The sequence below is a fragment of the Cetorhinus maximus genome, chromosome 19, assembly GCF_964194155.1.
Source record: "Cetorhinus maximus chromosome 19, sCetMax3.hap1.1, whole genome shotgun sequence".
Classification (NCBI taxonomy): Eukaryota; Metazoa; Chordata; class Chondrichthyes; order Lamniformes; family Cetorhinidae; genus Cetorhinus; species Cetorhinus maximus.
This window is the reverse complement of record NC_135897.1, coordinates 61,015,646-61,028,585: the sequence shown is the minus strand read 5'-3', so window position 1 is coordinate 61,028,585 and position 12,940 is coordinate 61,015,646. Positions and strand designations below refer to the sequence as shown.

Below are 12,940 nucleotides of genomic sequence, written 5' to 3'. Positions count from 1 at the left end.
TGCATCCATATCTTCTGAGGTGCAGGAGGTTCTGGGTGTCCTACTGCATGAATCACAAAAGGCTAGTATGCAAGTACAGCAAGTAATTAGGAAAGCTAATAGAATGTTACCATTTACTGCGAGGCGAATTGAATACAAAAGTACGGAGGTTATGCTTCAGTTGTAAAGGGCACTAGTGAGACCATATTTGGAATACTGTGTACAGTGTTGGTCACCTTGTTTAAGGAAGGATACAAATGCATTGGAAGCAGTTCAGAGTAGGTTTACCAGACTAATACCTGGAATGGGTGGGTTATCTTATGAGGAAAGGTTGGACAGACTAGGCTTGTATCTGCTGGAGTTTAGAAGAGTAAGAGGTGACTTGATTGAAACATAAGATCCTGAGGGGTCTTGACAGGGTGGATGTGGAGAGGACGTTTCCTCTTGCGGAAGAAGCTAGAACTAGGGGGTCACTGTTGAAAATAAGGGGTTGCCCATTTAAAACAGAGATGAGGAGAAATTTTTTCAGAGGGTCATGAATCTTTGGAACTCTCTTCCTGAAAAGGTGGCGGAAGCAGAGACTTTGAATATTTTTAAGGCAGGGGTGGATAGATTCTTGATAAGCAAGGGGGTGATAGGTTATCGGGGGTAGGTGGGATTCAGATTTCAGGTTACTATCAGATCAGCTATGATTTTATTAAATGGCAAAGCAGACTCAAGGGGCTGAATGGCCTGCTCCTGCTCCTTGTTCATATGTTTGTATCTGTGAACATTTAACTCCTGTCTGGCTGATGGCAGTGCATATACGCTCTATGATAAGGCTCCTGTCATGGAGACACAGTGGATGCCCAAAGTCCCTACATTCCAGGAGGATGATGACAACATCCAGTGGGGACACTCCATAGATCCCCACATAGCTTATTTGAATGTCTGCCTCCTGTCTGGCTGATGGCACCTCGTTGCGCTCTATGAATAGGGTCATATCATGGAGATGCAGTGGGGAAACTTTAACTTCCCCTGAGCCTACGGCATCCTTCATGAGCTGAAACCTTCAGGACCATACTATCACTGGACATAGATGCTGATGAGATGGGGGGCCAGCTGCACCTCATAGGTGCTGGGAGCACACAGAGGGAATGATAGAGCTCTGTGTCACCAGCCCAGGGCATTCTGGCAGCAATAATAAGCCCCCTCGAGGTGCAGGCATGACTGATATGACCAGTGACAATGAAGGCAAACCATCAGCGTGCTGGGAAGGTTGCACAAAGAAGAGGCCTTGGACTGAGACACCTACCTTTATCTTATGCAGAGACCAAGGTTTCACATCTGAGCAACATGAACACTGCTCATCAGAACAAGGAGCCATAGGCAAGGAGAGATTCTTGGGAGTTTATGAACAAAGTGAACATTATGTAGAGGTGATTAACACCCGTGCCCACTACTTCTTCTTAACCTTCCTAGCCCTGACGCTACGTCTTTTTTGCAGATTTTGCAGAATTTGTAGATGACACAAAGCTGGGTGGGAGGGTCAGCTGTGCGGAGGATGCAGAGATGTTTCAGTGTGATTTGGACAAGCTGATGCAGTATAATGTGGATAAATGTGAGGTTATCCACTTTGGTCGCAAAAACAGGAAGGCAGATTATCTGAATGGCTATAAATTGAGAGAGGGGAATGAGCAACGAGACTTAGGTGTCCTCCTACACCAGTCACTGAAGGTAAGCATGCAGGTGCAGCAGGTGGTAAAGAAGGCAAATGGTATGTTGGCCTTCATAGCCAGAGGATTCGAGTACAGGTGCAGGGATGTCTTGCTGCAATTATACAGGGTCTTGGTGAGGCCACACCTGGAATATTGTGTGCAGTTTTGGTCTCCTTATCTGAGGAAGGATGTTCTTGCTATAGAGGAGTGCAACGAAGGTTTACCAGACTGATTCCTGGGATGGCAGGACTGACATATGAGGAGAGATTGAGTCGGTTAGAATTATATTTGCTGGAGTTCAGAAGAATGAAGGGAAGGGGAAGCTGGAGTGAGATCACACTGCCCCTTACTCCTATCACATTGACACAGTTGGAGACCAACTATGGCGTCAGCGATGGAGTTCAACCCACGCAGCAGTGCAGAACCGATGTCCCGGACCAAGGTCTCCTTGGCTGCCACCATCCTACCAATGTTGACCTCAGTGTGTTGGCATGCCAGCGTTATCACCTCAGACTGAAGGTGGCCGGACTCCTTGAACTTGCCATTGCAGCTCCAGCAACTGAGGTATGACCGGATTCAGAGGCTCATCATCTGACTCAGACTCAACAGATTTCTGGTCTCCAGCAGTTCTCGAAGTGCCAGAAACCTGGGAAATCCATGCCGCCACCTGCTGTGGATCAGACAGTGTGATGTGCTCATCAGATTGTGACCCCGAGGCTACTCTAAAGCTTGGCCCCATCAAGGTGTGAGTCTCTCCGCTGGTGGAGGGTGTGAGTGAGTGCTGCGACAGGCCTTCAATAAGTGTTTCAGCAAATTCCTCTTCTGAGGTTTCTTCAGGGCTTGAGTCGAGGACTTGGGTCGTGGGCTCACTCGGCTGTTTCCCAGATGTGCCTACGAAAGCAAGGAGAGATATTAGTGCATGGCAGTGGCCTGTGAAACAGGACACATCACTCACAGCATGATTGTTTGATGGATGTCGCACTGCTGGATCCTCACTTTGTTGATCACTGCTGACCTCACCTTCAGTATAGGAATGGTCCAGATCTTCACCGGCCAGCTGGATGACTCTATTTTCAAATTCCATGAGGACCTTGATTTCAGACATTCCTCCACCAGTCTGCGACCTCTCCCTTTTGTTGTGTGCCAGCTCGTCCTGCATGAAGACAGATGGAAAGAGTGTAAGCAGGACACCTGCTAGGCCAGATGATAAGTATGCCTGGCATGTGTGGGTGGTGAGTGGTCCCACAGACGAGACGCGGGCAATGAAGGTGTGTGTGAGAGAGTGAATGTCCCTTGAACTGACAGTGAGTGAGATCCCTGTGGATGTGTGATGAGCCTGAGTGTGTGAGCTGAGAGTGATGAGAAAAGTGACTTACTCTGGAGAAATGGAGATCATCATTCATCCTTTTTTGGCACTGGCTGCCCTCCTTTGCCAGGTGTTGGCACCAACCACCGCTATCACCACCTCCAAAGCCAGATTGATGATGTTGCTGCTCCTCCTGCAGCCGGAGCAGGGGTAGGGGACATCACGGCGGGCCTCCATGGCATCCAAAAGGTGTTCTATAGATGTGTAACTGAATCAGGGGGCTGCAGTCTTCTTGCCTTTTGGGGCCATGACTTTTGTGCAGCAGTCCTGGGCTGGAAGCACTGAGAGGTGTGCGTGCAGCTGCACTTTAAGTATGGCACCTGGCATGAAAAAGACAGCGCGACGGGCGAATCGGAGGCCGCCTGCCAGTGAAACGGCTTGTTTCCTGGGAATCCATGATTAATGAGGCAGGATTGGGACGATACAGCGTGAAAAGCCGCCACTGCGGCCGGCAGGTAAAACGTTTATTTCCCGCCCGCTAACGCACTTGGTGAAAATCCGGGACGATTCCGCCCTGCAACTTTCACGCACACACACACATATATATATATATATATATACACACACACATACACACACACACACTCAGGTTCACACATGAAAAGTAGATTACAAAGTGAGAGGATAGATTAAATGATATTTCTGAGGTCCAATAAAGATTCAGTTATACAGTTGTTGTAGGTTGATGACTTGGGTGGATCCAGGCTGAGCTCAAAGGTCCTTCTGGTTCAGCACCAAGTTGGTTTAAAGATGTTGACACACATTTATTGGTTTGTCTAGTGACAGTAGCTGCTGGGTTGAGCTCTTTAAAAACTTCTGCTTGCGGCGTGTGGATAGTCACAAAGTAGTAAAAAATAGCAGACAAGGTTCGAACTTGTAAAAATAGGTGGAGGGAGATAAAGAGGGAGAGGCTAACACAGGAGGCTTCTGTTCTGTTCATTTCCAGGCTGGCTTGTTCTCCCTGGTTCTTGGGAGTAAAGAAGATTTGTTATCTGATGTCAGTTTTGGTCATGTGACCACATGATCACTATTTCCATTGTCCACATAAATGATTTGCAGTTAGAAGCCATTGCTACACAATGGGGAATGATGGTGGCTGTTCACACCAACTTCTGATGAACTGGTTCCTCACAGCTCTCTTTTATTAAGTGTTGCTTGGAGACATTAATTAAGAACTTTCCAGAGAGTTGAGGGAATGCTGTGTCTGTGCAGAAATTACAAAAGTCAAAGCAAAATACTGCAGATACTGAAAATCTGAAATAAAAACATGAAAAGCTGGAAAAACTCAGCAGGTCTGGCAGCATCTGTGGAGAGAGAAAGGGAGTTAACGTTTCGAGTCTGTATGACTGTCTTCAGAGCTCTGATGCAGCACTGAGAGTGCTGCACAACTGAAGGCACCACGTTCCATCTGCTTTCTCAAAAGGATGCAAAAGATCCCATTCCACTATATGAATTGCAGCAAGGGATTTCTCCCTGCATCCTCCCAGCGGCCATTGTTCATCCGTCAAACAGCGCAAACAAAAACAGATTAGTTAGTCATTTATCTCAAGTGATCTTTGTGGGACCTTACTGTGCATAAACAGGCTATCATGTTTCCCTACACTGCAGCAGTGACAACTTCAAAAGTTCTTCTTTGCTAATGAACTGCTGAGATGTTCTGAAACACTATGTAAATGCAAGCTTTTCTTTCTAATTTGGATCAGCGACCCAGAGGTCTTGTTCGAATCCCACCATGGCAAATGGTGAAATTTAATTTAAAAATCTGGCAATTTTGTGAGCTTTCACCATTCAACTTTTTGCAGTTGCAGGGTGCTGTTAGCTGCTCATAGACAGTACCTTATTTGAAAATTAAATTAGTCTAGTTATTTCAAAACTAGATTAATGAAACTCTCAGGTTTAATTCACCAGATTCATAAACAAATCCAATGGTTTGTACTTACAGTTCCTGGTCTTGTGAAGTCAATGCTTTGGGCCATGCTTTGTCTCATTTGGTTGCTAAACAGTCGCACACAGACACTCTGAAGATATTCTGGTGTGATCTAGTAAAAGCAAACAGAGATCATCAAGTGATATTTAAATGATAACATTTTTCTTTTATAGCTGGTTTTACTTCTTTGTGCGTCTTTTTTGTGGATCACATGTCGTCCCAGCTGAAGGAGCAGGTATGGCTTGCTCTTAGGTCTCATTAGTCAAATGCTGGAAACAATGCAACATCAGTTAAGGATAATTCACCACTAATATTGCTTTTTGTTTACTTGCAGAGAATGATTTCTTTCCTACTGCTCTGTAAGAGATCAGTATCTTTCTGGAGAATTTAAAAAGGTGTCCTCAAAGGAAGCTTATTGATAAGCTGTATTTGAACTTGTTGGCAGTCTACTGGATCATTGAAGTAGTCCACAGAGATCTAATTTTCAGTGGGCATTAGCTATATTAGTTAACAATCTTAATATCTACACCAAATTGAAGAAATTATTTTGCTCATCATTGTAATGTGTTTTATACATTCCCTGGCTGCTATATCTTAATAGTAGCAACACTCCAGTCCTATTCTCTTCAAATAAATTTTAGAGATGATGTTATATATGCTAATGTATAATGTGGTCATAATCTGACCACATGCTTCCAGTTTCTTTCACACTTGTATTCAAGCCTATGGGAGTTGCAGACAGCATTATTTGTCAGTGAACTTCTGTCAGGTAAGCTGAACTGTGAGCTTTTGGAGTTAGTGCCTTAGAATATCAAATGAGCTATCTTTCTTTTCACCAATTTCATGCAGCAATATCTCCACCGCTGTATCAGTGAACCTTGGACTTCTTTTTCCTGAGTAACATAGGCATTAGTTAACTTCCCTTTATAATCCGTTTCTTCACAAGCTACTTTGCAGCCTTTTACATGGCTGCATCATTCCTCAAAATTGCTGATATTCCATTCAGCTCCATGTGTGCGCCTTTAGGCAGCTGCTGAGGTCTCTCCAGCCTGTGATCAATGGAAATCTTATGAACTGATGAAAACTTTCACTCTAATGCTATTAGTCTTGCTCTAAAAACCCTTGAAAAAGTTACACCTTGTTGGATGAAATATTACTGGGTTTTTAATGGTGTACTAACTTCAGAATCATTGCTTATGCCCCTGATGGCCCTGAGAAGCTAATTTTATTTTTGTGGAATGTCAAATTTCTTCACATTGATAAAGAAATAACAAAAATGTGAATTTTTAAAAAAGTTTGTTTACTGTCATTTTAGCTTCTAAATCCAATCATAATCATTTATTTCGCTATCAGAAAATTAAAAGAGGTTATTAAGTGCTTTTAACTTCTTAGTTTGGTCTGTGTGAATACTTCAATGTGACTGGCTCATTAGCAGCTTGCTGCTGCTGCATACTGCATGCCAAGACATCCCCTTAACTTGGCATCAGATGTAAATGCTCAGAAGGAGGTACAGATCGAGCATAATTCAGCAGTTCTGGTTCCAGCTTTTCTTTTGCACTCACTTGTTGGATTCCGCCAACACTGAGGATGGGAATGTTAACAGAGCCTCTTCCTCCTCTTGCCTGTTTGCCCACCACTATTCATGATTGGATACGGCAGGACTGCAGAGTTTTGATCTGATCCATTATTGGCGGATCGCTTAGCTCTGTCTATTGCAAGATGCTTTCACTATTAACATGCATGTAATTCTGTGTTGTAGTTTCACCAGGTTGGCATCTCATTGGAATGAGATTCAAATGGGAATGGGTTCGAATCCCACCATGGAAGCTAGTGGAATTTAAATTCAATAAATAAATCTGGAATTGAAAGCTAGTCTTAGTAATGGCAACCATGAAGCCATCATTGTTGTAAAAACTCATCTGGTTCACTAATGTTCTTTACAGAACAAAGTCATGCTTGCTGCTGCTTCTGAAATGCTCTTCCACACTGTTCATTGAAGCAGCTGATTTGACAGAAATGGTAGAGTGAAGGATATGCTGGGCTGTGAGGTTACGATTGTGTTTGAATACAATTCTGCTGCGGTTTGGGCAGAATGCTTCATGGTTGCCAAGTTTTGAGCTGCTAGATTTGTTCTCAATCTATCCCCTTTAGGTCAGTAATACTGCTACACAGCACAATGGAGGGTAACCAGGGGACCTCTGTGTGAAGATGGGACTTTATCTCCAAAATAACTGCGCAGTAGTTGCTCCTACCAATACTGTCTTGGACAGATGCATTTGTGACAGGTAGATTGGAGAGAATGAGGTCAAGTACATTTTTCCCTTGAGTTGGTTCTCACCACCTGTCGCAGGCCAGCTCAGTTGGTAGTGATACTACAGAGCCCCTCTTGGTATTGAACATTGAAGTTCATCAACAAGAGTACAGTGTCCTTGATAGCCTCAGTGCTTCTTCCAAGTGGTGTTCAACATGGAGGAGTACTAAGTTAAAAGCTGAGGGGAGGGACGGTAGGTGGTAATCAGGATGAGGTTTCCTTGCCTATGTTTGACCTGATGCCATGAGATTTCATGGGGCCTGGAGTCCATGTTGTGGACCCCCAGGACCACTCCCTCCCATCTGTATACCATTGTGTTGCCACCTCTGTTGGGTCTGTCCTGCTGGTGGAACAGCACATACCCAGGGCTAATGATGGTGAAATCTGGGGGAATCTTACCATTTTTCCATTTACTGTAGCTTCCAAGGAATCTACCAGCTCTGCAGTGACTCCAATCAGGCTGTGGTAATCCTCTTGCATCTTGCTGTATCTTTTCATATATGTCGCTGCTTTTCTCTCAGTCTCTGCTAACTGTTGCTGAAGTTGTTGCAACAATTCTGCCAATATAAGGTCAACATAATAATCATACAAGAAAATATCCTTGCATATTCTGTTTAAATAAAATGTATCCTCCACTACATCACTTTTCCTATAAAAAACTCCCAAGTTCAAGCTTTCAACAATTTCTAATTCTAACAGCTCAATATAATTGAGACATCCTTGCAGTAGTCAAAGTCAAACATCAATTAAATCACATATTGCAAGTCCCTCTTGAGCTCCCTTTTCACTCAAGATATTTCAGAGGCATCCACAGACTCAAGTGTCAGCTGTGGCTCAGTGGGTAGCCCTCTCACCTTTGAGTCATAAGTTTCTGAATTCAAGTTCCACTCCAAGACTTGAGTACTAAAATCAAGACTGGCACTCCAGTGCAGAATGGGGGAATGCTGCACTATCAGAGGTGTTGTCTTTTGTTAAACTGAGGCCCCATCAACCTGCTTGGGTGAATATAAAAGATCCCATTGCATTATTTCAAAGAAGACAGAGGAGTTATATCCAGCGCCCTGGCCAATATTTATCCTTCAATCGACATCACAAAAACAGGTTATCTGGTCATTATCGCATTGCTGTTTGTGGGAGTTTACTGTGCACAAACTGGCTGCTGCATTTCCTACAGTACAACTGTGGCAATACTTCAAAAGTGCTTTATTGACTGTAAAGCGCTTCGAGACATCCAGTGGTCATGAAAAGTGTTATATAAGTGTAAGCTTTTTTACTCAAATGTGCCAATTAAAAAAAGCAAGCTTCTATTATTACATTAGCTGTTGACCACAAGCATTATGCCTAACGTTTCTCCAAAATTAACAAGATTAATCTACAATGGGGGAGATAGTGGCATAGTGGTAATGCCACTGGGCTAATAATCTCGAGGCCCAGGCTAATTCACTGGAGGACACGGGTTCGAATCCCACCATGGAGGCTGGTGGAATTTAAATTCAATAAATAAATCTGGAATTGAAAGCTAGTCTTAGTAATGGCAACCATGAAACCATCATTGATTGCCTAGTTCACTAACGTCCTTTACGGAACGAAATCTGCCATCTGTACCAAGTCTGGCCTCCATGTGACTTCAGACCCACAGCAATGTTGTTGACTCAAACTGCCCTCTCAAATGCCCAAGCAAGCCACTCAGTTCAAGGGCAATTAGGCGTGGGCAACAAATGCTGGCCTTGCCAGCAACGCCCACATCCCATCAAAGAACAAAGAAAAAAAATGTCTGGAAATAATATACACTGAAAGACAAATTTTTTTAGCTGTATGCAAAAATAAGTCTGGTAACTTCTAACGGAGAATCAGAGGCACGAGGCATTAGAAATTAAGCTGATGTTCAATTTTGCATGTGTCTTCATGGAAAGTATCACTATTGAATCCATGTAAATACTGGCTGGAACGCTCTACAGAGAGCCAGCATGGGCTTGATGAGCCGAATAGCCTCCTTTTACGCCATAATAACTCGGTGAATAATTTTTTCCAAAAAAGATCTCTAAATAAAAGAGTACAGAAATGGGGTTGTTTATCTTTTTAAAACAAGCTCATTAAAAATATACTTAACAAGGATGGTAACTTTAGATGGGCAGTGCACATATAGTACACACCCTTACCCTCCTAAAGTTAACATCCTTGTTTGGCTGGTAAAGTGTACATCTGCAATTTTTACATCTCTTGCTATTTGTATTTCAGATCTAAAAATACTCCAAACAATTTCAGCAGTGAATATCTGGAGACACCCAACATTGTATTCTTCCAGAGACTTAATGTTAAAAACAACAGTGCTGTAACTGCCAATTTGCAGAAACGGGTGATGGTTTCAAAGCAAAATGTACATGTATGCATCCTATATGTGCATGTGGTCAAGTAAGATATTTTTCTACTTGTTGTCATAAGCTTGTTTGATGATAACCATATTTTCAAACTCTTTCGAGTTATCAACAGTCACAGATTGCAACTCTTTCAAGTACAATCACAGTTCTTGCGTTTTCCGGGAGTGGGACATGAACCCACAACCCTCTGATTCAAAGGCGAGGGTGCTATGAACTGAGCCACAGCTGACACCTCTTAACCATATTTTCAAGGTGCACTGCAGTGCTCACCTTCCAAATTTAACACAGATGAACCCAGTTTGTTCATCTGTAATTATCCTGCGATCTTATTTCATGCTCACATTCATTGTATTTGCACCTGTTCAAAGCACCTGGTCACTAATCATCTATCCAAAGGTGCAAGCTTTCAATTTACAGAATGGCAACAGTAACGCGCTAGGTCCAACAAATTTTATCTATGTTGTACTAAGCAATAAGATCTTCTTGTATTGATATTATGTGATCATAAATTGAAGCTCTTGTTCATTAATTTAGAAGTGCCTGTGCATGTCCATTTTTCTACTGTGCCACACAGGTTCAGTAATCACACATTATTGAGTTAGGAAAATAAAAGTTATATGCAGAATAAAGCTTCTCCTATTTTGTCCCAAGATGTGCTTTATCATTGGTCTCAGAAGATCACCTTCCGTTGTGCTAGTTGTCACGTAGCAACTCAATTTTTTCACTGGCAACCCTTTGGATTTCTAAGTGAAATTGTTATCTTACTTAAAATTATATACAGTTTATCATGGTCTACATGTTATCAACAATTGCTCAGTTCAAGAAGGGAACCTTTATCCTAGTTGCGACCAAAACAAACAAATCTGACAGAATGCATTCTAATTTAGTGAACCACCTTTTTCCCCACATTGTAACAAAGCTTTAAGTAACAAATGTAAACACAAGTATAATTTTGATAAACAATACAGTAAAACTCTTATTAGTAAATTATCTTCATAGGCCAGAACATGAAGAGACTACAACAAATTTGCCTGATTATCAAATTTAAAAATCAGAATTATATTCTTCTGTTATGCAGGTGCTCACTTTAACATAACATTCTTCTGTTCAGAGGGACAGTTTATGAAGTAGATATCTCAATGACCACTGGCCTTTGTAACAGGAGTGCTTTTGTGTTGAAATAAGTCTTCCCTCCTTCTTTGTAAGATAATTTACCTACAAGACTAGTCATGACTGGTAGCACTCATTATAGGCAGACTAAAAGATTCAAGTGTCAGGCAGCATGACCTCAATCTACATCTTCGAGAGCTCTGAAGCAAATAGTTACAGTTTAATACCAGAATGCTTTCAATTTAAATATTTTTGTTGAATTAGCAAAGATAATAAAACATTTTTTAAAATTCAGATTTTCCATGGAATTTATATTGCATGTGGTGAAAAGACAATAAGATAAAAAATACATAAAGTCTGAACTTTATCAAAATTAGTTTTACGTACAATATTTTTTCTAGAAGAAGTTTACATGATACAACAGTTTAATCATTTATTAAGTTCATTTTTGTTTTCACAAAGCTGGGTAATAGCACTCAAATTTTCTTCATTCACAACCTTTACGAACAACAGAGAGATTAGGCTTTCATCTCAGTGCTGGATTAAGCAAATGCTAAAGTTTTGGGACTGGAGTCATTTATAAGCCAGACTGGGTATGACAGCAGGTTACCTTTATTAAAGGATATTAGTGAACTGGTTGGATTTTCACAACAATCCAACCACTTCATGGTCACTTTTACCAATCTTGGATTGCCCGAATTTTTTTTAAACTGAATTCAAATTCTCAAACTGCCATGGTGGGATTTGAACTCACATACTCTAGATTAAGTTTGTCCAACTGGCATCCTGCAGGCCGGATTCCAGCCCCGATCCCTCTGGACTCGGCCACTAAACTTATTGGACAAACAACTGACTTGTATTTGAAAAATGCTGTAGAATTGCTCATCAAATCACAGGCCTGGTTTCCCCCTGCATTTGCCACTGATAGGCCCACTCATGAGCTTATTACCACCAAATGCAGGGAAAACCAGCCTGTGATTGGATGAGCAGCAAACAGTAGTGAGCTAAATTTGCAAGGCAAATTCTAGGGCCCAAGGTGCAAGCGGCGCCCGGGGAAGCCGGGATAACAGCAAGGCCCTGGGATGCAGGGGCTCGGGTGAGAGCAGGACCCACTGGAGGGAGAGAGAGTGTGTGTGTGTGTGTGAGAGAGAAAGAGAGAGCAAGGGGAGATTGTAGGAAAGAGTGAGTTAAAGGAGAGTGCGAGAGTGAGTGAAGGGAGAGTGCGAGAGAGTGAGTGAGGGAAGAGTGAGAGAGTGAGTAGGGGAGTGAGAGATAGTGAATGAGGGGCGAGCGTGCGAGAATTCACCCTCACCCCCACACACAAACATATGGGTGAGGGTGAGTAGCCTGAGACTGGGATGGAGTTGGACACACACTCTCATGCTCAAATGGTCATCTTTATTTATTAATTTATTTTAAAAAATTATCAATCATTGCTCAGCAAGTTATTTTCTTTTCATACCTGTCATGAACACTTTAATCACAGAAAAGGGCTCATCTTCAAGGGCTAAGAACATCCTGGAAGAATTTGTGTTTTAAAAGACTTAAAGGGTTAATGCAGGACTGTGATTGCTACTCCTGGAAAAAGCATTCTTTTACAAGAAAAGGTAATTAAGCACCTTTAAAGCAGCTGAAAACCTCTTGGCCCTGGTGGACTGTGTAAAAAGGAGTCACATGGTAGTTTATGGCTCTGAGAAAAAAAACATGCCAGGAAATAATGTGTTTAAAAGTTGGTTTTGGCTTTGCTTTGAGAAGACAAAGGGCCAACTGCTTGCGAAAGGAAGACAGCAGCCTTTTGTAGTCCAGAGCCAGTCCACAGCGGGAAGCGAATAGAAGTTGCTACGTGCTGGAATAGAGTACCTGCAAATGTTCCTCGAGTCCGCCTGAAAAGCGAGAGAGTGAGTGAGGGGAGTGAGTGAGAAAGTAAGCGAGGGAAGAGTGAGAGAGTGAGTAGGGGAGAGTGAGAGATAGTGAATGAGGGGCGAGTATGCGAGAATTCACCCTCACCCCCACACACAAACATATGGGTGAGGGCGAGTAGTCTGAGACTGGGAGTGAGCCGGACACACACTCTCTTGCAAGAGTCATTGACTGCTTTGCAGTTCAGTGCTGAGAGACCAACCACATAACGTGGACACCATATCAAGAACTCCACCATTTTTTCTTTTCTCT

General features: G+C 42.5%; 1 protein-coding gene across 6 annotated transcripts in view; it reads right to left on the bottom strand.

Annotated features, from left to right (window-relative positions):
* Window positions 1-12,940, bottom strand: part of armc9 (armadillo repeat containing 9) — a 117,142-nt gene that overhangs the window by 69,166 nt on the left and 35,036 nt on the right. For all 6 annotated transcript variants that reach the window (XR_013579608.1, XM_078563920.1, XM_078563923.1 and 3 more), the window contains exons 8-9: window positions 7,680-7,837; window positions 4,983-5,081 (exon numbers count right to left, since the gene is read on the bottom strand). Coding sequence is in view for 5 of the 6 variants with exons in the window: in XM_078563920.1 (XP_078420046.1) it covers window positions 4,983-5,081; window positions 7,680-7,837 (257 nt within the window). In the remaining variant the exon portion in view is untranslated. The remainder of the gene's footprint in view (window positions 1-4,982; window positions 5,082-7,679; window positions 7,838-12,940) is intronic.